The sequence below is a fragment of the Dermacentor silvarum genome, chromosome 8, assembly GCF_013339745.2.
Source record: "Dermacentor silvarum isolate Dsil-2018 chromosome 8, BIME_Dsil_1.4, whole genome shotgun sequence".
In the NCBI taxonomy this organism is placed as follows: domain Eukaryota; kingdom Metazoa; phylum Arthropoda; class Arachnida; order Ixodida; family Ixodidae; genus Dermacentor; species Dermacentor silvarum.
This window is the reverse complement of record NC_051161.1, coordinates 8,389,286-8,413,413: the sequence shown is the minus strand read 5'-3', so window position 1 is coordinate 8,413,413 and position 24,128 is coordinate 8,389,286. Positions and strand designations below refer to the sequence as shown.

General features: G+C 42.6%; 2 protein-coding genes across 4 annotated transcripts in view; one reads left to right on the top strand and one right to left on the bottom strand.

The window, feature by feature from the left end:
• LOC119460587 (cyclin-D-binding Myb-like transcription factor 1) overlaps window positions 1-19,375 on the bottom strand; it is a 68,017-nt gene extending 48,642 nt beyond the window's left edge. For both annotated transcript variants that reach the window (XM_037721596.2, XM_049672579.1), the window contains exons 1-8: window positions 19,240-19,375; window positions 18,232-18,424; window positions 14,341-14,484; window positions 10,742-10,797; window positions 9,909-10,002; window positions 9,751-9,827; window positions 4,188-4,378; window positions 2,516-2,625 (exon numbers count right to left, since the gene is read on the bottom strand). In XM_037721596.2, coding sequence (XP_037577524.1) covers window positions 2,516-2,625; window positions 4,188-4,378; window positions 9,751-9,827; window positions 9,909-10,002; window positions 10,742-10,797; window positions 14,341-14,484; window positions 18,232-18,421 — 862 coding nt within the window. In that variant the 5' untranslated portion in view covers window positions 18,422-18,424; window positions 19,240-19,375. The remainder of the gene's footprint in view (window positions 1-2,515; window positions 2,626-4,187; window positions 4,379-9,750; window positions 9,828-9,908; window positions 10,003-10,741; window positions 10,798-14,340; window positions 14,485-18,231; window positions 18,425-19,239) is intronic.
• LOC119460590 (succinate--CoA ligase [GDP-forming] subunit beta, mitochondrial) overlaps window positions 19,320-24,128 on the top strand; it is a 38,994-nt gene continuing 34,185 nt past the window's right edge. For both annotated transcript variants that reach the window (XR_005193868.2, XM_037721599.2), the window contains exons 1-4: window positions 19,320-19,454; window positions 19,967-20,111; window positions 20,676-20,775; window positions 21,814-21,904. Coding sequence is in view for 1 of the 2 variants with exons in the window: in XM_037721599.2 (XP_037577527.1) it covers window positions 19,398-19,454; window positions 19,967-20,111; window positions 20,676-20,775; window positions 21,814-21,904 (393 nt within the window). In the remaining variant the exon portion in view is untranslated. The remainder of the gene's footprint in view (window positions 19,455-19,966; window positions 20,112-20,675; window positions 20,776-21,813; window positions 21,905-24,128) is intronic.

Sequence of the window (24,128 nt, the reverse complement as noted above, 5' to 3'; positions counted from 1 at the left end):
GATAGACTGCATGAACCTTCGCTCGCTGCGGCGGCGGCCGCGTGCAAGAACAAGAAAAGCGCCACCGCGTCAAACTCTTCGTGCCCAGTCGCGGCCTCTGCGCTGTCCGGCGCCGCATCCGCGCCAAAAGAGAAAGGGAGAAAGCGCGTGACTGCGCGCTGTTCTTTTTCGCGGCCGTCGGTGGGGCGGCGTTTATTCGTATCAACCGACACGGATCGAAAATCGATTCGTAACAACCGTTCTCTAGCACGTTGCAAAGTAATGGTGCTCAGCCGGGACCACAGAAAAATTTGTATCATCCAGAAATTCGTATTAGCCGTGATCGTATCATCGAGATTCCACTGTATTAGCGTACGTGGTTCCTGGTCATTTTATTAGTATTGAAATTCAGTATAATTTTCTCTGTTAGAAGTTTTTTTCTAACTTACAATGTGCAGAAAGGCTTTCATTTGTAGTGAGTAGAAAAGTGGCGCTGCCTTCGCCTTCGTTTTTGATGAGTTGGCTTGGCTCATCTATCAACAGAATAGCGACGACGGGGGCCAGCCAGCCATGGTGTAGGCGTGTGCTTGGGGAAAACATGGTACAAATATAAGAAGGTCTGTATGACAACGCTAACTTATTGTACCAGCTTTTTCTTTTCAAAAGTGGTTGAAAAGGTCAAAATACAGGTGGTTAACCACAGTTGCACTCATCCCTGTGAAAGCAGAACGATGGGCGGCTTTCACAATTTGAGAGGCGGGCTATCGGCATTGCTCTCACTTCCCATTGTTGCTGGAGGACGTACTCCTACTTTTTTAGAGGCTGCTCAGATCGGAGAACTCTGCTTACAAAATATCCATGCGCTTTTTGAAGTAACCTTCTGCAGGTGTAAACACTACCGAGGGTGAGCTTTTCATTGCGGAATAAAGAACTAGGTCGTTAAAAATTGGTTGTCAGTCCCTTTAAGTCAACAAGCTACAGTTTATCAGCACTAGAAGCAATAAAAAGACATAAGACAATCCCAATACAGCTACAGTGGAATCTCGATGATACGATCACGGCTAATATGAATTTCCGGATGATACAAATTTTTCTGAGGTCCCGGCCGAGCCCCATTACTTTGCAATGTGCTAGAGAACGGTTGTTACGAATCGATTTTCGACCCACGTCGGTTGATATGAATAAACGCCACCCCACCAACGGCCGCGAAAGAGAACAGCGAGCAGTCACGCGCGTTTTCCCTTTCTCTTTTTGTGCGGAGGCGAGGACGCGGCACCGGACAGCGCGAAAGCCGCGACTGGGTGCGAAGAGTTTGAAGCGGCGGCGCTTTTGTTGCTTTTGCGCTTTTCCTTTTGCCTCTTCGCTCGTTGTGGCGGCCGCTCTTCCCCACGCGCGGCCGCCGCAGCAAGCGAAGTCACGTGCGGTCTATCGCTTCAACGGAAACTGAGCGGCGTAGGCACGGCGCATACAAAGGTCAGAGCCATGTGGAGATCGCTTTCAAGATACGGTGCGCGCGACAACACCGACAGCCGGCACAGGCGCAAAGTAGAAGAACGCATTTGTTGGCAGAGCAAAAGCCCCCCCCCCCCCCCCCCAACTCCCTCCCGCGCTACCTTCCCGCTTTGCTCCTTTCGCGTGAGAGATTGCGTCGCCAGTTATCCTCGTGCTCGGTTGCAAGATACGCATTTGGTGACGTAGCACAGCGTCGCCACACCCCCCTCCCTTAACCCCACGGCCTCTTACACCACGGAAGTCGCGTTTTCTCTCCGCTGTGCGTTCGCTCTCCGTGAAGGCGCGCATCCCCCGGGCGCTTTTACTGGCACATACGGCGCGCAGCGACGATTTTATCGCCCTTGTACTCATGCTCCACGTCTCATGCTCCTCCTCCGCATCGCCCTCGTTGATCTCCTCTTCCATCGGTGGGCGCACCTCGTTGAGAAGCGTGCTCGCTATTGCCCGTGTCGGCAATATTTTACCGCGGAAGCAGCATTATAACCGGTATTTCGTCTCACGCGGCTGCACTGTAAGCGGTATGCGTATACATGGAGTTCTATGGGAGGGTAAATGGGAGTCGGAAAAGGCCGCATTGTAGCCAGTTCTTCACTATAAACGGTTACGTTATAAGTGATCTATACTGTAAATGCTTTTTACGTGCATGTGCCTGAGTGAGTTCACCTCTGACTCTTTAATTTGTGTTTTAATTGTGTTTTGATTATACGAATTTCGGCTAATACGAATATTTTTCGTGACCCCGTGAGATTCGTATCATCGAGGTTCCACTGTATATGCACTGTGTGGCCATAGATGACAAGCAAGGTGTTCACTTAGAGGGTGAGGGGTGTAGTCCAAGCACAAATAATTTTCTGAATAGTATTCTTTTTGTTAATACATTTAGACCCAAATCCAGGTGTGCAACTTTTACACAAGAACATACAGTCCCAGGCTTCTACAGTACCACACATTAGGAAGTAATTAAGACTGAATAATTCACAGCACTCTCTAGGTAACAGCACCTTGTGAAGCAGTGTGTCCTTACCTTGACGGCAGTTCTCTTTCATGAGCCGGCACCTATCTTTTATAGATGCTGCACTCCGACCCAGTGCATTTCCAATAACTCTCCAGTCATTTCCATGGGCTGCTCGTAGCCTGCAGATAAGGAAACGTTTATGCAGATGCAAAGCTGACCGGCTCTCTCGAGTGCAGTCCCAGAGTTCAAGAATCAAGGCTTAAAGTAACTTAACTAGTAAGTGTTGCAATCTATAGTAAAGGCCTCTATCATTATTTTGAGAGATACTTTGTTAAAATGTTAAGATCGTTTTGCCACTGCCACATCAAGATGCCATATGGCCTCAGCCTCAGCCAAACCCATGTTTGAAAAAGCTGAAATACTGTATAAAAATATAAACCAAATGAACCGTGAGATTTTAGAAGCCTACTACATGCATGTTAACTCAGGCATGTGTGCATGTGTGCCAGTCAGACCTCTATCTCTCTGCATGATAAAGAAACTATGTTTTTGGATGGCAAAATAGGCTGAGAACCTTTCACCACTTGTACGCGTCATATGATCACATTTTGTGTATATGTATATTCACTCGTTCAAAGATAATAAATCAGTTTTCAGTCAGCGCTCGTATTGTCTCTTCCTCTGTTGTTCGTCCGGGTAGCACTGCCCACCCCTAAGAACATCCTCAATTTCTAATTAATGAATATTATTTCCTGTGTTTGTATGCATGTCATTCATGTCAGCAGTATTACATCACACTCACATAAATCTAACACTAGCACTTTTTTTTTTTTTTTGCAATTCCTAGCCCAAGAATGTGCCTTGAACTAACAGTACTGTAGGTGTAACTTAAGATCTTTTCCCAACTCACCAGATTTGATCATCAGGAGCTTGCACCATAAAATAAAACTTAACCCTAGCATCTTCACAATGGTCTGTTAGTGGACTTCCCTGCATACCTAGCATGCAAAATGGTGCAACACTAGGCAAATCAGCAGCAAAGCCCAGCCGACTAAATTTATCCCTTAGGCTGCACCGCTTATAGTTGTGAGGAGCAGCTAAGCAGAGGGCATGTATGTTACACAAGTGTTTGTGTGTGCAAATTGCTTTTATCAAAGCCCTTGGCAATGACTGCGTCTTGAATAAATGAAACTCAGTTTGTTCAGCCTCCTTCACTTCATGTCACACTATGTCGTTGCATTCAGACAAGCACTTCAATTAGTAATAGCTGATGGAGAAAAGGACACGAGTGCATGTGGCACTTGTAGATTTTTAGCATTGCATGAAGCATGTCCACTTCAATATTGTACAGAATTCACTAAAGAGTTTGAGCTGGAGTTACCATATTTCATTCACTGAGGACTTCACATAACATCAGGTTGTGTTACAGCCATGGCAATGTATTTTTACAGTTTCGAAGCTTGAAAAAGTCGGCACCACATTACACTTGATCATATAATGATATTGCAAATAGAGTAGTGTTTTTTTTTTTTTTTTCACTAGTTAAACTGCCATTGAGAGTCAGATAATAATGTCACATTGATGTGACAGTGCACAAACCAGTAATTAATAAGATCAGCAAGAATAAACTGCGGACAGTTTGCTGAGAAAACTTGGCAATATTAAGGCCATTGGGTAAGAGTGTACGAGCTGTCTCAGCTCACTGTTCGAAGTAACCAGAGACAGGAGATAGGCTACGTACACCTTGAGCTGGTCCAGTTCTTCAGAGCTGTATTTGCCAATGTGGTTCTTGTTGTCGTACATGCGGATGACACGACGGTACACAGAGAACAGGGGTCGATTCAAGCCTTTGGCCACAGTGCGGTAGAAGTCCTTGCGCTCCTCCTTGGTCATCGAGAAGATCACCGTGGCTGGGTTGCTGATCCCACGCTCCTACACACACGGTTTTCTTGCTTAATGTTTATTTGTGCTGTTCAGTGCCCCATGACCAAGGGTCATATCATGCCCTTATCTCATGTACCCATTATTAGACGTAGCATACATTTAAAACTGAACTGAACCAACTTGACAACCAGCATCACTATATAATAACACTGCATGTTCATTGTATTTATTTACTAATATCTGCAGCAGCTGCAGCACATCGCTTTTGCAATTTCATTCCCTATCAAAATGCGTATTAAAGATGCCAATTTATGTTTTCACAGTGACTTGCAAAAGTTTAAGCATGCACCATTACAGAGCTGCGGTAATCAGTTACTGCAGGCAGTCAAACACAGTTAAGCCATGTGAGAGCAGACCCTTTCTTTTCTCTCACGAGCTTTTGCTATATGATGTGTTTCTGCAAAACAAAAACTGGTTGATCTATTAAGCCATGTGAGAGCAGACCTTTTCTTTTCTCTCACTAGCTTTTAAAAACTATATGATGTGTTTCTGCAAAACAAAAACTGGTTGATCTATTGATAAATTGGTTGGTTTATCAACTGAACAAACAAACTTGGTGAGATGTGCTACATCTAAAGTCTTTGGGCAGGCAGAAATTTTATGCTAGCAACTACCTCCAATGTTTTCATATATACAGGGTGTCCCAACTATCATGCACCAAGATTTTAAAATATGCAAATGCCATGTAGCTGGACAGAACCAAGGTAATGTTGCTTGCCGTCGCTTGGAGACACTCAGATTATTTTTTGCATTACACCTAATTACATAATTAGTCCTAATTAATCAACCAACTTCTCAAATATTATAATTAGTAGATGAAAAGTGTCAATGAGAAAATGATAGAGCAACATGAAAAACTCCTGATACAGCTTTCTGTTGCTAAATACATGATGCATAAAAGTGTTTTTCCGAGCATGAAAGAAGCCCACGAATACACGCAAAATTGCCGCGCGACTGCCCGCTCGAGACACTTTGCGTTTTTTCGAGGGCTTCTTTCACACTCGGAAAAACTTTTATCAAGCACGTATTGAGCAACAGAAAGATGTATTGGGAATTGTTCATGTTGCTCTACAATTTTCTCATTGACACTTTTAATCTAATTACAATATTTAAGAAGTTAGTTAATTAAGATTAATTACGTAATTAGGAGGAATGCAAAAAATAATCGAAGTATCTCCAAGTGACGGCAAACAACATTGCCTTCCTTCGTTCTGCCCAGATTGTCGCATTTGCATATTTTTAATTCTTGGTGCATGATAGTTGGGACACCCTGTAGATATATATATCATCAGCCTATATTTATGTCCAGTGCAGGACGAAGGCCTCTCCCTGTGATCTCCAATTACCCCTGTCTTGCGCTACACACACACACATACACCATATATATATATATATATAAGCCAGTCAGACTGCTGGTGCTCAAAGTCAGATTATTAACGTTTTCAAATTTAAAGCAGTATCGGACAATTTGATGTGGCCTGTTCAAACCAACGGTCTGAGCAAGCCAAGTACTATTAATGCAGGACAGTGAAACCCGGTTATAATAAACTCGTGTACACTGAATTATGACATATCAAACTGCTACAAATCTATGGGCCTTACTCAATGCAACTTTAAGCATGTGCCACTGCTATCGTCAAAATGTGCCTACTGTCATCCCTCCTGGCTGTGTTGGCAGTGTCGGCCATTGTTCCAGCAAGACAGAAACCCATCTTGGCAAACAATGTGCTCAGCCTCATTCTTCTTAGAAGCGCAATTCATTTGAATCTGAAATTTGCTGTAATTAAGTAAACTGCAAGCAAAGGAAAAGCCATTTAGATTTAAAGCAGCTCTTAAAGATTTATACGATTTTAATGGCAGGCTCTGTGTGAAAAAACATTTTTCTCTTTTAATGCGGTTACCATTTCTTGGGAACCTCACATTGGTTGTTTGTGTGTGTGTGTTTGTGCATGAATGCATGTGAGTTTGCGTGTGCGTGCACATACACATATTGTATGTGTCTGTGTATATGTGTGTAGGTATTATGTAGGTAAGTACGTATGTACATGTGTTTGTGTGTATGTGTGTTTATGCCTGCGTAATCTGGCGTAGTAACACAGGATGTACAGTTCAACAGCGCAAGAGATCATAAAATGTATAGTGAAACAAAGCCACACTCAATAGTGGCAACATGAGAATGTAAAAAAAATTTTCTGGTGTCTGTGAAAAGCTGCCATCATATGGCAGAATGACCGTCGTAGTGCTCTTTGCCTCCGCATACTGGTATGAAGAATTGTAATGGATCATTGTGTACACTTCACAGAGCAGTCCAGTGCAGATGAACTGCTTCGAACTTCTTACTAAGCGGAGCCCAATACTACTGCACTTATGTTGGGACCACAAAGAGCTTCAAATAAAGTGATATTTTAAATATTGTGATTTTATTATAACAAGGGTTTACTGTAAATTGAACTAATGTTTGTGCATCCTGCAGTTTTGGTACATTACAGTTAAATCAGCTGTTGTACCATAAAAATTCAATTTGTCACCATTATGTTGTTTGTTGCAGCAAGTGCAACTGTAACTAGACTATGACTCTTAGTACATGAGCTATGCTTTTCTAATTGTTCTGTAATGGCCACGGCATAAAAGAAATAAAATTCTTGCCCACCCCCTCTTCTACCCTCTTTTCTCTCCCTGCTCTCAAAAGTTTGAAATATGCCTTGACAGTCCTTGAAAGTGACATACAGAAGCTCCGGAAGTGTATTTTGAGTATGGGAGCAGCAGCCACAGTTCATTTCACCAAAACAATCTTTTTAAATTGCGACAGCATTATAGGCAGACCTTACACACTTTGTAGGTATCTGCCTGACGAAAAATGTGGGCTGATCCCAAAGCAGTGAAGTCTAACACAGTGTCTCTAAGTACAAGCTGTCATGAGCAAATAATGCTAGAAACTGGCACGTGACGCACGCCCAGACGTATCGAAGAGCAACTTTGACACAAGAGAAGCATGCGTGTAATCTTGGCCTAATGGTTGGAGCATTGGTTTGCTCAGCCGGAAGACAGAGGTTCAGTCCCAGTATCAGTCACACGTTTCTTTATAGCAATGCAAGCCGACTTCGCCCACTTTGGAGGTATCTAACAGAAAATTTGAGGTGTGTTGAGCATATGCAATCACGTGTCAAAATGTGCACAAAATGTGGAGGACGCTTAAGCTTTGCCTTTAAGAGTAGAACACGATAGCTTTATAGGGACCCATTCGCATCGCAACGCGTGGCTGTAGGTCTGGTAGAAATGCTGGAAAAGGGGTTTGTGTTTGAGTTTCCTCGTAGCAGAATTAGGTTTTCTCGTACATTCAAATTACAATCCAATGCCGATTGGTTAACAATCCGACGGCGAATTCGACACCGAATGGTAAAGTCGTACTTTACCATTTTCCTGACGGATTTCACTGTGAGAAATTCAATTTTTGTTCACCAAAACCTTGCACCACGTGGAGGGCCTGCGCGGTCGGGGTGGTTGGGGAAGATTTTCTCCGCCACCCACATCGCACGCCGATGCCAGGTGCTGACGCCGGATTTTCTGCAACACGGGGCCCTTAACGCTATCGCGTTAAAATCACAAGGAAGATACAAGGTATAGAAATGTCACTGTCAGGAGTGGCAAGAAAGGAGTAAGAAGAACAAAATTGACTGATGGAAGCAATGAGGGCGAACAAGGAAAGAGAAAGAAGATGACCAGGTAGCACGCAGCTGAGAAGACATCTTGGCAGAGGGACAAACGTGCACACGCATCGAGGAATGTCATGGCCGGTGTGTAGCGTTCCTGGAGAAGAAGACAACCGTGGAACGCCATGCTGGGTTCCGCCTCAGTACCATGGTGAACCAGAGACATCCCATCTGAGGACCAGGCTCAGCGAGGCGCTTTTCTTCGGTTCTGAAACCGCTGCTGGTCCTGAGCTACCCAGGAACTTGGGACACTCCAGCACTTGCGACGCTGGCTGTGGATGCGCTGCTGCTTGCCCCAGACAGCCGCACCCCTGTCCAGGAGGCAGGGGTGGGGCACACCGGTATCATAAGCGTCATGAAGTAGTAGTCGCAGGTCTAAGCTTCAAGACGTTACTTTCCATAAACGTGGTAGGGGATAAAAGTGTGCAGAACTTTAACAGATAAGACTGGTTGCATGACTAAGGAATGTTGTTATAGGTGAACTTCATGTACTATAACATCCTTCCTGTATTTTGTCGTCAATAACGTGTTGTCCGAATGAATCTTTTGTGTGTGCTGCAAATTGAGTTCGCGCTTCCAGTTTGTTGGCTCAAGTCAACATAATAGGCAGAGTCATACACATGACAGTCACTTTGACAAATGAGAGTGTGCGAAGTCACCCATAATGCACGCTGTTGCGAACGTCCGAGGTCCGAGCGGCCACGAAGGTTCCATGTATGGTGCCGTGCCAGGTGCTGAGAGGAGGAGATATCCAGGGAGATTAGAAAAACTGTTTTATATACACATGTACATTATTTTACAACAAGGGCTCCATGATATTGGAGCCGTCTACGAGCTAACATCTTTGCATGTAGTAGCGTTTACATCTCCGAGCATTCTACATGGTCGAGTGTCTCTACATGGTCAAGCGTCTCTGTTTTATCCCTCTCGTTTCCCTCTTTCACTCGACGAGGGAATACACTTTAGTTCTTTTAGCCAATGACAGTCTTTGATCAGGTGGCCATATCCCGCACGTGATGTGTCGTCGTTTCCCGCCGGGCTCCGCCTCCAATCTTGCTAGGTCGCCCCCGAACACAGGCAGCGGTTCACACCTTGGGAACCGAACGTTGATGTCGTTCCCCCCGGATTGCCAGACACTGGCTCCTTTCAAGATTCGCCTCTCCATAGCGGTCAGTTCGCGGAACCAGGGAGGGTGGTGGCTGTCTCGAAAGGGTGCCAGGTTGGCGCGTCGCAGTCGGCGCGTCGCAGTCGGCGCCGGGCCTCGTCGTGGTTCGGGCGGAGCTAGTAATTCACGGAACCGCACCAAAAGGGCGACGCTACTGTTTAGCGACGCATGAGGTAGCCTGGAGACCAACTGCTAATCCCTCAGTCCCAGGTGACAATTCTCGGCCGCGAGAAAGGGGCGCCAGATTGGCGCGTCTGAGTCGGCGCCGGCATCCTTTGTCCCGAAGGACCGCCAGACACAACGCACACACAGCTGCTGAGACGTCCCAATCATCACAATCTAAATGTGCTGTTGCATACTTACAGAGTTAGTGGTGCTTTGTTGTGGGCTAGGTTTCTCTCTCTTGCTCTCTGCCCCCCCCCCCCCCCCCCAACTTTCTTCGCATAACCACAACATGACTTCCTGAAAAAAATGGCATGTCCTACCTCACAGTACTTCTGTATATTACTTTGCAGAATTTCTGTCTCTTCCTTGGAGAACATGCCCTGTTTCCAAGAGTGGCCTGAAAGATTCAGTAGTATGGAGTGAGTCATCCACATGACATAATTATATGTTCTGTAAGCTAAAGGTATGTGCCTCTTACCTTTGATATGCAAATTAGTCTTGTCCTCCTTAGTAGTGAACCAATTCTGGTTGACATCAGACGAAGAGGACGTGGTGGTAGGCTGGGACAAAGTCTGTAACCAAGATCACCAAGGGTCACCGCCCGCCGCATTCACAAAAAAATTGCCAGCACTGACAAGAAGGCAAACTGATTTTCCTATGCAAATACTATGTACACGTGAAAAGCAGAAATACTTGCATTATACAACTGCTGCACCGATTTTTAAAACTCTATTTAAAACTCTATTAAAAATAAACTGTTTTGCTTTTTTTTTCTCGACAACCTCGTCATTTGCTTCCATAAAAAAGATCTAGAGCGAAAAAAAGACACCTTTTTTTTTTTTTCAGGAAATGATGAACAGCAACTGAAAGGGTTAAGGTATTTCATGAAACTTGCTGCATGTTTCGTGTGCTAGCTTGCACTAGTGGGCTAATCAAGGCTTATGAAATACAGCAGATCCCCTCCTAGTTAGCTTTTTCACTGGACAGCAGGAGCAGGCTACAATGGCTGAAAAATGAATTTCATAGACAAGTTGTTCGAATCACAAGGACTGATAACCAGTAAATGGTGTTATCTAGGGATGTTTTAACATCCTCTACAAAACTAGAGGCAGTGATAACTTAGACCTGGACAAGATGGAGCATTTGGTCCTCTCCTTTTCTGGTCCCTGTAGTGTGCTACTGAAGGCAAGTTCACAAAAACTTAAAAGTTGACCCTAACCACAGCTCAATATGCCATGGCTGACAGGTGACATGGCACAGGATAGTGTGAGAGAGTCCTGAATGAAGTCACACCGAGTATGTCATGCTTACCTCATTAAAGTTGATGAGAGGGACACCTGGCTCCAATGGCAGGATGCTGTTTTCACCTGAAAGCAAAAGTCCAAACACAGAGATCGCAAATGCAAGATGATAATAGGAACAGATTGAATATGTACAACATAGCCAAGTGAACACAACATAATCATCATTTAATTATCAGGCATACAAAACATGCACATAGGTAAAGACTTTATGAGACAGCAAAAGAATTCATGTTATGAATGTGGAACTGAGTTCAAAGTATCCCCAAGGTACGCTTGGGTTACTAACCCAAATCTTTGCAAAAATGTTTGTTGGAAAATACAACGAATAAAATGCATTACGCATTGTGAGAAAACTATTTTACACAATTTGGAAATAATGCAAATTTCATCCAATATCTGTTCATTAAAATAATAAAACCTTCAAAATTTAATATAAGTGTCTGCTTACTGAAGCATTTTGTAAAAGTATCAAGAACAAAAAGATGCAAGATTGCACAACCAGGAATCTAAAGAACTATACGAGTATGTGACTTGTCTACAGCAACTTATTAGATAACCACTGCAAACAATAACCTGATACAATCCACTGAGGCGAGCACAACCTTTCACACATTAACCTGAACAGGCATGCAGTAATTCAAGCTCTTCAAACCTAGAAATACCGAAACAAAAGAAAAAGGACAGTGGCTCTTAGAGGAATAACTGAATTTACGCTGTTTACACACAGCATCATCCCACTCCAAGATTTCAACTTTTATCTGCAGAAAACAGGGAGAAGTACTGAGCACATTACATGTTCTGTGCTTATTATGTGGCAAGACAAGCATTGCGCAGAAATAATTGGATTTTCGCAGGCCACTGTATATAGTGTGCACATTTCAATACAGTCAGATGCCTTTCTAACGAAGTGCTTGGGATCTCCAAAATCCTTTGTTACACAGCTCACTGTGTTGTAAAGATTGTGCACTGTACTGCTTGCAATAAAGCAGGCTATGCATGTTGAAAAAAAGAAAGCAGGCATTTGAAGTTGATTCAAAAGATACCTAGTGAAAGAAGTTGTCAATTTTGTTCTGCACATTTCATAACAACGAATTGTGGGACTGCATGCAGCCACTTGCGACAACTGTCGGCCCCTTGATTTTCCTGTGCTGCTTACATTCATCGTGAAAATTCTGTAACATTGTAACAAATGCTGCTTCAAATGCACTGAAGGATCGATAGAAAAAGGCTACAATCCACCCGTGCCAAACTCAGCCAGTCAGCATGCAAATGCATGGACATGCAGAATGCACAGTCTTGCTCAATATGTGGACAAGGGAAGAGCCGGCATGCGCTCTTGCACTGAAGTTTACTTCATTTCAACAGCTCGTGACTGGATCAGTGCAAAACTTCCTGCTAGATCCACAGGCTTCATCGCAGTGCTTGTTTTTCACTGAGTTCGCTAGTTCTGCTGTCCATTGCTAAAGCTTACGGCCTGCCATAGCTCGCTTACTTCACACTGCCACCCAGCAAGAGCGCAAAGATTGTTGTGCCTAGTTTTGTGCTTTCTTTGCTGGCAGGACAGGCTAGTGCTGCTTGTCAAACCATCTGCCTGTTCAACCTGCCAAGCATCTTCCTTTTTTTTTGTCCCTTTCTTATCGTTTCTTCGATATTTGTAGTTTTTCACCCCCTGAATACGAAAATCATAGTTTAACAGGCCAGAAGTCACCACTAATTGCTCTAATTCAGCAAAAACAAGCTGCAGCGTCTGCAGGAGACGCTGCGGGTCATTTAACGGGCTATGATGGCAAAGACGATAGTGACGTCATCTTTGGTATTGGTGAGGAGCGTGATTCGAAGAGAGCGCTCACGTGACCCCTGTATTGACATCATCCTCACGCCCGGTCCTTCGCCGCTACGCTAGCCGCGCGAAGGGGGCGGAGCTTCAACGAAAACTTAAACCGCGATTGCGGCGCTGCTACGCGCATAATCGAGAAAATAACTGCTGGAGTTTAATTATACTGTGTCAGCTTTCCAAACCCCTGTAAATCTTCAAATTCGAAAACCTCTTCAGCTTCCCTTTAAGCAATGGCTCATACCTCCGTAAATGCGGCCTCCCCATTATAGCCACACAAGAGAAGTGAAATTCTACGCTAGAATAATGAGCGGCAATGCAGCCAGCTGTGGATGAAGACGACGACGATGAATGCAGGAGCAGTGGCACAAGTGCATGCCGAGCACGAGCACGAGCGCAACCCAAGGGGCACCAACGAGCCAGCTATGGAAGAAGACGACGACGCTCGAGCCAGTGCTGATGATGATAGTTTTCTGTACACAGGCGATTTCGCCTAGCCATGTACGATTTCGCCTAGGCATATAAAGCTTTGCTTTAAAGATGCAAAATAAGCTACGTCACTTTTGGTCAAAATAATCAAACACTTATGGGGTTAATTAAAGAACCCAACATTTCAGCCCCTGCATGGAAGCCTTGTTCCCAAATACAAGGATGCTCGAGTGATTCACTTAAATAGATGCGAACATGTGATGCAAACAGTGAGTATAAACAGATGGGAGATTGCCATAACTCCTGTTCAGTGTGTACGGTGAAGTGAATCACCAGCAACTTCAGATAAAGGTGCTGTAATAGCCTTTTTTCCCTGGCAATAACGTGTCTTCCTCCAGTCTATATTGAGTCCCTTGGATGCAGCATACTCTGCTAAAGCAATAGACTTCACACATCCCTTCCTTACATCATAGTCATGCTCCTTTAGCCCTCTTTTGAAGTCACCAGTTTCACCAATGTACACATAGTCACATTTGGTATATGGAATGATTCACATCACACCAGGAAATTTTTCCTTGGGGAGTTTGCCCTTAAAATTAATCAGTGCTGACACATGCCCCATGTTTCAAACTTTGTACCCAACAACTAGCAAAAATGGGAGAGTCTATTGTTTATCATGTCCCCAAAGGACAACAAAACTAACTCTAGAACACCACTTTCCTGACCACCACTACAACTAAAACAAAAAAAAGGTAGATCTATAAACACTGTAAGTGAAACCACATAAACATTATTACCAATACACACCTTTTATTCAGCCAGATTTGCCATTTGAAGTATTGTTTGCAGGGCAGTAGGTTATAGTGCATCTTTTATTGCAAAAGCAATGATAAGGACACTCAAGGTGCATTTCTGCCACTGGCACACTCCTCATCATGTCAGCATTCTGAAATGTCTTCAGCACAAAGCTAAAGGTTGATATCGCTTCCAATTCTTCGTCGTTAGGCGAAATTGACAATATTTTATCTCTTAATTGTGATGTGTCAGTCAACTAACCCCGGCAGATTGGCATCTGAAGCATGTGCAATATTTGAGGTACAGCTTAGGAGCTAATACAATCAAATATCTCACAAAAACAATAGTGTAACTTTACCTGAGTAAAGTGTTAAGCTTCCAATCGCTACACTGCTACTTTCAACCACCTACTGCATTCTGGTAATGATGCAGAAGTTTGTTCAATGGATGAAGGGCAAGGGAGTGCTGGGGCATCCTCACATACAACTATACATTGTGACAAGATGTTTACTTGCTAACAGCACTTTCTGTAAATTTGACATACTCACCCTGAGCTGCCAGAAAGAGTGTGGGCTGGTGGGAAAAAGTGAGCTTTTCTTCATCACCACACGAAGCCAAGAAATAGGACGGGGCCATCTCATGGCTGCTGCTGCCCGGTGAGTCTAGGCTCTCAATTGCTGATAGTGAGTCACCTGTCATAAGATTGATGCAGTCCTGTCATTAAAATGAAACAGTTTTCAAGATAATCGTTCCTTTTCAAATGGACCGTTGACCAAAGCTGTCGATTAACTCCATCCAGTGGCGCACCGACGGGGGGGGGGGGGAGTTTCGGGGGTTGTAACCCCCCCTGAGGCCAACCTAACCCCCCCTTTTGTTTAACCCCTTTTCTTTCCTTGCGCATTTGAGTACTGCAACTAAGATGTAAGACGCACAATCGTCTGCACACTCGCAAAAAGCGCATTTTTTGACAATTTCCCGTGACAAAATTGAAATTTGTGCTGTTTAGATGGTATTGGCAAACTGTCAACACCACCCTGGCAGAGATCCTGGGTGGGCTACTGACTGCATCCTATTCTTTTGGACAATTAGCTTACTGAGGTACTTGCTTTCCTTTTAAATGTTTATTCCTAGTTCATGAGCTATACACTCATTCAAACAGTAATTATATGGCACGAGAAGGTTGTGTAGAAAGCATTTGAGCTTCTTGATTTGCTTGTCTGGACCTTCTGATTGCTGCCCTGACAGCACTTTCATTTTTGCACATTAAGAGACAAAAAAAAAAAAAAAAAACATTCAGCTTTCTTAAGACAGCCCATGTTCATTTCCAAAGATGTGTGGAGTCTGAACATACCTATCTTGTAGAAGCCAATACGTATCTATCAATAACAAACACTCATCTCTTTTACCCCCACGTGTGGTATACCACAAGGAAGCATACTCAGCCCACTTTAGTTCGATACATATATAAACAATATTGTAAATGTCTACGCCAGTGCTTAGTTTATTATATGTGCTGACGATTGCACACTGCGTATTTCAGGACCTGACGCAGATATCCTAGTACAATAGTGAAAGGAAGTTTTCTTGAGACTATTGACATGGACTGAGATGAACTGGCTTAAAGTTAACCCCACAAAAACAAAAGTCATAATTTCCCGCGCAATAAATAAGCGGCTCAGCCTTCATCGTACAATCTATATTGGCAGCCAACCTACAAAAATAGTCAACAAACATAAAATTCTTGCAGTATATTTCTCTTGTCATCTGAGTTGGACTACTCGCATCAACTACTTATGTGGCAAACTTTCTGGAGTTACAGGTGCCATAGCACGTTGCCAAACAATTCTCCCTACAAAGGCCAAATTACAGATCTACAACACATTATATCTGTTTCATAGCGAATATTTATTTTCCGCATACACCAAAAAACGCATTTCTGGCCTACAGTGCAATTCGAGCACATAATGTTTATGAGCATAGGTTATTGCAATCACTTTGTTTTCCTTGACCGTATGTTAAAATTTCTTCACTTTGCTGGGTACCTTGACACTCCGTACTATCACCAAATGCACACGAAATCTAGACATAGGGAAATTGCCACACTTTCGCACTTATGACAAACTACAGCCCCTAAGGTATAGCATACCCACAACACTTAATAAGTGCAAGAACCCCGAACAGTGACACAGGAAACAGTTACATGACCATTTCTTGGTGCATAAATTTTGATCTAATTGTATTGCGTCTGATCTTTTTTTATCGACTGTAATCATGTGCAATTTGTAAGTAATGTCTCTTGCCTAAAGAAATTACTTGGTGCTACTGTTGTTTCTGGAATGATGAATGCTCGTGTCTATGATCAATGAGTGAGTGATATTTGCTCGATTATTTCCCACTAAAATGTTGCAGACAATTATTTGAACTTTTTTTGTTTTCCTTTTTACGTTTCTTCTTCTTTTTAAACATGCATTGCTGTTAGTCTGCATAGCATGTACATTTTGTTGAATTTGCTAAACTGCACCTGCTGTAAATTTTCATCTTGTTGTAGTATGTTTATTTATTTGCATCTACTGTAATTTTGTGCAATTTGGAATTTGCAATTAGGAATCTTGTGCAAGTTGCAATGAATGTTGTAACCTTGCCTAATGAAATTATTAGTAGATATTGGAGTCTCCAAAATGATGAATGTTCATATGTCTGTTATCAACAGTGAGTAATATTTACTCTTTAATTAGTTTATACTAATGTTTGCAGGCATTTATATAAACGTTTTTTGTTTCTGTCTTTCTTTTTTGTTTTTCCTCTAAAAATATGTTGCTGTTTGTTTCTGTGCAAGTATGCGTCAAATTTGCTTAAAGCTGTACCTGCTGTAATTATGCATCTATCTTCGGCTATGTATCTTCTGCCATTAGGGACCCTGGGCCCTCATGAAGCTGCTATGACAACGTTTTTGCCCCAGGAGCCTCTTTATTCTACTTACTGGTAAATACATAAATTGATGAGAATTGTCCATGTGTGTGAACCAAGATGTTTTCCACCAATGTAACGTTTATATAGCCAAAAGCTGCAGAAACACTTTTCTTGCATTTTTTTCCCTCCCCCCCTGCGTTACTACTAGAGCAGCCTCTGAAGTAAGAGAGTTCTTATCAGTTGAGAATATCTTGTCAAAAATATATTGGCACAATTATTTGTGTAATACATTTGTCAACAAATGTACAAGTACACTATATTTATCCAAGTGCAAGTTTTCAGTAGATACCAATTAAATGTGTGTGAAACAAATTCACCAACCTAATAAATCTTTTTTTAATAAAATTTCTCCTTTACTTTCAATACTAGCACTAAAAGATCTATACAGGTCCTTGCGATAATTCACTTTTGTTTCTTTTCTCTTCCCTGTGTATCACAGAAAAATATATGCAAGAACTATATAGACCAGCATGTGCAAAATAAAAGGTATTTGATAACAGCCCAAATAAAAAAACTAAATACGAAAGATCATTCTTGATCAGCTCAAATTTAGGAGGATTTCATTCTTCAATTTAACTTTGCCAATAAAGCACCTGTGTACATTCAATAATGTTGAATTGCAGATATATATATATATATATATATATATATGCTGCGTGATAAAGCAGCAGCTTTGATCTTCAAGCTCAAAGTTTCACCACACTTGGTGCTTGTTTTGAATCTGTGTCAATAAATTAACACAATTTAATTATTTTTGATGCTCTCAAGAAACTGAGGCTTCATACCTTAGTCGAGGATGACCGCTATCTATTAAAGAAAAATAAATATGAAACCAAAAATTTTGTGTTGGCACACCTTTAAGTTTGCAGCTTTGGCTGGGTCGGCAGCACAGCTTTAATTTATACTAAAAGAATGCGAGTTGACATAGCACTGGTCCTTATCTTCTACACAATTACCTTCAGCAGCAAAAGATAGACACTACCAGTCTATACAATGAACAACTATAATGAAAGTTATAAAAGCTACCTCAGTAAGAAAACATAAATTCATCTCACAACTGTAATAAACGACATTAAACTTCAGCAGCATCCACAATTGTCTTGCTGCAGATTCATTTCGAACAGCCACACTTGTTGGTCTTTTTCCACTAAGACATCAATAAGTGTTCCTAACCATTATATTCAAACAGAAATGTATATTAATTCAACAATTTCGAATAGTGAATCTGAATCAAATACAAATCAAAGCTAGTAAAGACTGATTCGTATTTGAAGTATTGAATATTCGCTCCCCCCTAGCCCAACAAGTATTGCATGAACAAACTTTTGAAGCATACATTTGTTTGTACACTATCGGTTGAAGTGTAGATGAATTCCTTCAAGAATATTGCAACTGTTCAACTGTTCTGAGCTCCCTACACCACATAAGAAAAAAGAAATTGTTCCTTGCAAACAAGCGTTGCCACTTACTGGCATTATCAGCCACCACAACCACCTCCTCTTCGATGCTGTTATCGGTGAGGTATGCTGTTTCACATCCATCCATTACAAGTGAACCATGGCATGGCGATACAGGTCCCACAGAGATCTCCTCATCTAAAATGGGGCTATCAAGTGTGTCGGCTTGAACGCCCACCGTTGCTACACGGATCGGGTCCATTACCTACGTGACAAAACACGGGAGTATACATTATTAACTGCAGTAATCATAGCCGAGACTAACAAAAAATGTATTTTATTCATGCCTGGGCATTTCTAGGCCGCGTATACGTTAGGCTGGTATCTGAAGACAACGCACAAGCAACTAGAATTGTTGATGCAATACAGCTAGCTATTCCCATAGAGTTTGTCACTATATAGTGAGAAACTCTATGGCTATTCCGTTTTAGAGAACACGTGGATACATTATTTTGTTGTTGCTTCGCTACATGGTCACGTATAAAAAATAATTTTAAAACATGCGCGCCACAATGTGTATGATACTGATACATTTTCAACAGAAATGGGAACCACGCTTTGCTTTATTACACAAGCTCAGCGCTGATCAGTCGAGTTTCATGTGAAATGAGCGTTCAGAAACCCCAGAAACAACTCAAACTGTTTCAGTAGAACGCTAAGACAGCAACAACGTAGAGGCGTAGGAGAAGTTTCTTTGCGAGCGCGACAGTTTCTGACACGATTGATTACGGGCCCCCTTGTGCCCTTAGGGTGTGTTGTAGCTTTGGGTAAAAAGAGTTTACCGACAACATTTTCGTAGCGTACATCATGCCCATGTATATCACTGATGCGGTCGCCTAGCAACGTGGGGATTGGGGGACCCGAGGATTATCCGGGAATCTGAGAAAATGCCAGGATGATGGAAAATGGCGGCTGCTACGGCCCGGAGCGCTTATTTTAAACTTGCGTTCGCGAACGCAGAAGTGGCCTCCGGGAGGTCTGCAAAGAAACGCTAATTCAAAAGAGACGAGCGGTGCTTACCGCCGTTGAGAACAAGTCGCTGTGAGCAAAGACATTCAGCCGATAAGCCGTACCCACCGACAGCTAGCGCGGCTACCGAGATAACCCTGATAACTCTCGCAACCAGAGGCCCCTTCGGACTCGGAGCCTTCGGATCCTCTCTGTCGTCTCAAGGAAACATGGAGGTTGTGCGGTTGTCACGTGCGTTACGCTTAGGTCGACTTTGGGCAAAACAGGTGAGAAAACTATTTGTCAGCTCTGTCGACAAGTGTTGGTCAGTAGTTCACTCTGTTAAATGTGCCTGAGCGCCATGGTTCTCGCGGCACCTTTTTCCGAGCGGCAGATTGCTACCGTTACTTGACCGGAGGTCAAATGTATCGTCTTGGCTATCTGCTGAAAAAAATGGAAAGGTAAAGGCAGTTGGCGAATAAGCACAGCCTGTCTATCAATAGTAAATCACTTCGAGATCTGAAAGGCGAGATGTTAAAGGGAAACAAAGCATCGGACCCTGGAACACTTAAGTGCTCCCTGTGGCGAGGACAGCTGCATGTCGCGTCTGCGTTCAGAAGTGTTTATTAAAGGGAAGTTTACTCCGTAATTTTCCCATAACTGATGTATGATGTTCCTCTCGACTTGCTCCTATCTGTGTCTTGTGTTGCCTGCCGATGAACTTTTTGGACAAAAGTTGCTTGCAACCTTCCTGATACATGTGCTCCGTTTCAATTTGTTTTCGACAATTCTCTTACAGGCATGCTTAGCGCCTCCGTCGTCGAGATGTTTAAACCTGCACGAATATCAAAGCAAACAGCTAATGGCTGACAATGGCATTACTGTCCAGAGGTTCAAAGTGGCAGACAATGTCACTCAAGCACAGGAGATTTCTAAAACACTTGGTAAGTTAATGTGCTAAGCGGTTTGCAGATCAACTGCATATAGACTGTAAACCTCCACAATTCATAATCGTTTTCCTTTGAATGCTTGCTGTTATTTCCATTAGTTGAGAGTGCTCGACCTGCAAGCAAATGCATTATGTCACAAATGATCTGTTGTTTTAAAAACGAGGATTTACACTCATAAAACACAATATGAGAATAAAAGACGCAAGATTGCATTGAGTGGAGCAGCACACATATTTTTTGAAGTTTGACCAAGCACTTCATCAGTCTGTTCCCACTGATCCTTGCAGTAGAAAACAAACATGACCGGACCCTTCTGCATCATATGCAAGATGAATCCTGTTTTTGAGATTGAGAACTGTTGTAACGTGTGAGTAATCAAGTGCTGCTTTCCTTAAAAGTCTCATTCTCACAGGCCAGAATATGTTTACACATTAATTACATTCTAGGGCTTACCAAAATATATATATATATATATATATATATTGCAGGAGCACGCACTAAGAACTTTTATTTTTCTTGAACATGTCTCTAGCTTTCTTGCTCCATTTCTGTTTGCAGATGTTGCAGAATTTGTCATCAAGGCGCAAATACTTGCCGGTGGCAGAGGCAAAGGGACGTTCAGCAGCGGTCTTCGTGGTGGAGTAAAACTCACTAAGGAGTAATGACATTTGTTTCACAACTTCAAACATTTTGTAGTATTAGTGAAATAACCAAAGAAACTAAACTGTGGCTGATTAAAGGTAGCATGTGCTGTAACACAGTTGTCAGGTATTGTCTACCACATAGACCTTCAGTCAAAAGTATGTGGGCCATAGTTGTGTTTAAACAAAGTTTTTGGCATTAGGTATAAGCATCGATTGTTGGGCTAGTTTGGTAATTGATAATGCACGGCATAGTGTTGGGACAGCGTACAGGACAGATAGATGTGAGAAAGACACGGCACTACTATCAAATTCAGGGTTTATTGCAATTGTAGGTTTATTGTTTATTGGCCCTAACCAAGTGGGTTTCCTTTGTAGCTTCATGCTGCTCTCGGGTGGATGACAGATTTTTTTTTTTTTTTTCGTAGAACACCCTCCACCTTGCAGTTTTATGCCGACCTTATTTACTTTTTAATTGAGAAGAAATGTGTTGGAACGAAGTGGCCATAGAAGATGTAGAAGTACACTTGTCCAAACTGATCAGAAATAGACAATGTTCAGGTCACTGCAAGTAAAGTGTGAGTGGTCAAGTAGGCAGAACATAGTCATAACCATGCAGAATACAAGACAGGGAAGGGAAAGAGGCCATGGCTTGAGAAAGTAATTTTTAGTCACATACAGCTAGCTCTTTTAGTATTGTGCATTACGATATAATTTTTGGTGAGAAAGCTTTGCTTGAGAGAGACCCCTCCTAACATATACCATTTGCTTTAGGCACAAGAAAGCATTCCAGGGACCCTTTAGCAGTAGACCCAGCAGTATATGTCTTATGAAATCTTGTGCTTGAGGTTGAGTACCACTTTTTTCTAGCCCTTCACATACTTGAAGAGTACCTAACACATTGCACCGATTTCACTTACATACATGCATGTTGTTGTTACGAAAGGGATGAGTTCCAAAGAACACACCAATGTGACTTGTAGACTGTTTGCAAATATGTCAAGTGTCTGGCATAACTTAGCATTTCTTGTTGCCATGCTTTACTTCTTTTTTAGCCCAGCCCAAGTATCGGAACTTGTGAGCAAGATGCTTGGCTATAAGCTGGTCACAAAGCAAACACCAAAGGATGGCGTCCTAGTAAACAAGGTGCTTGTTTTTATCTTTAACAACTCGCTGTGGTGGCTTAGCAGCTATGCTAAGCATGAGATCGCAGGATCGAATCTCAGCCACGGTTGCCACATTTCATTGGGGGCGAAATGCAAAGAATGCCCATGTACCGTGTATTGTGTGCACCTTAAAGAACCCCAGGTGGTCAAAATTTATCTGGAGCCCCCCCACTACGGCATGCCTCATTATCAGATCGGGATTTTGGCACGTAAAACTCCAGAATTTTTTTCATTATTTTTTTTTTTTGTCATCTTACATTTTACTGGCTGTTTACATGCTGAATCACTAGTCAGAAAGTAAAGGTCCATAGACTCTTCTGGGAGGAGATGCAGAAATCAGTGACATTACGAGAAGTTGGTGCAGGAACTTCCCTCACTAAATCACTCACCGTCCTTAATTTTTTGCACGTTTTCTAGCTTACCAAGTCTCCGCTAACGATAAAGAGTGAGATTTTCAGCGTACTGTACTCTGTTTCAGTAGTTCGGTGTAGCACTCTGGAAGTTACGGGCTTCTTTGGCCAATCAGGGTGGCGAACAGATCTTAAAGGTGCCCTTCCACGTCCTGTTGTCTGCTAGCAGTGAGCGCTGCAGCGCAGCATGCAACTGCACAGCAAGATCATCTGTTGTGATAGCAGCGGTAGAAAATTTGTTCCACATTCGCTCTGACACCAAGGTGTGCATCTTCAAGATATTTCAAGATACAGAGTAGAAGGAGGGTTGCAGAGACAGCGGATGCGGAGGGTTCAGAAGGAGCACTCAGCCAGCGTGTCATACGGGATGGTGGCATCATCTCTTGTTCCCTCTTTTGACACCCACTTGTACACAGTGCGCTCGCTGACATTTGTAAGTGCAGCCGTTTTCCCAATTAGAATTCATAAATGTTTACTGCACTGCTTCTGTACTGTTTCAAGCATGTTCAACGCCAACTTATTCTTTCCTTTCACGTAAAAGAGCAGCTTGGAACGATACCACACAAGCAAATCTGTAGACACTATAATTATGTTTCATCCCTTTTTCATAGGAATTCGTAGAACATGAAAGTGAAATGTGTCTTCACAGAAGCTGTTGCCTGTTTTCTTAATGAACTCACGGTCCGCTGCAGTGAAAGGCGCACGATTTGCGGAACAGCGACCGTGTTGCATGTTTGCTTTGCGCACGGCGTTATGTTGGCTGACGGAGTTGAAATGTACCAGGTGTCTCAATGCGCCGAGTTGCCCGAAATTGATAAGGGAATTCTAAGCCGCGTGTTGGTGCATTCGTGCATGGCGTAATGATTTCAATGTCGGGCTTCTGAACTAGAGGTCCTGGGGTTGAATCCTGCTGTCGGACACTTTTAATAATCTTTATTTTCTTATTTATTACATGGTACTTCGTTAAAAATGACTTGTTTACAAAGTCACGAAGCCGTTTACACTTGGTTCTTTATTCTATGGCTACACTGCACTGGAGTCGCCACTGCGCTCTCTGTTGGCACTCGTTAGTGTCGCAGTGCAGTACTTTGCTTCACCGCTCCTAGATGGCGGACGTCACATCCGTAAGTTACATTCGTTGCCGGAAATCAGTCGTGATACCCGGCATAAAACACTTTGGTGTTAAAATGTCAAACGAACACTTTTATTAAGTTCCTGGGATACAGTTGCGTCAGATAGCCCTGTCAGAAAGAAGAAATAAATACAGGTATTGGCGGGAGTACCTTTAATTCCAGTTTTCATTGCTAAGTATACATACACAGCTGGCAGGCAACAAAAGGTACAGGAGATGAACAGGAAATAGAGCAACATAACTGCTGCAGAATTTTAAAATGTTCCAGTTCATTTGGAATTCTTGTTGCCCCTCATCATTGGCTCTTGCAGCACTGGTAACGCAGTGGCTGGCCGCTCAACACAGTGGATAAAATTCAATACATATTAGGAAATATGGCCCCTGTTAAATAGGGTACCAGATGTACATGAAAGAAAAAAATTGGCAGTGCATCCATCCTTTGAGGTTATTGGTGGTTTTAATGCTATTAGCAATGTAACTTATGGTTGGTGGGTAATTGTTGAATACATGTTTTATATAATGATTATTATGAAAGGTGGCACATTCCCATTGACCAAGTTGCTGTACGTAACAGCATTTGAATAAACTTGAAACTTTATAACAAAGAGGTTCATTGAAGAGCGGCACATTTTAGTTTGACGGTTGGTTTTGAACTCAGTTCC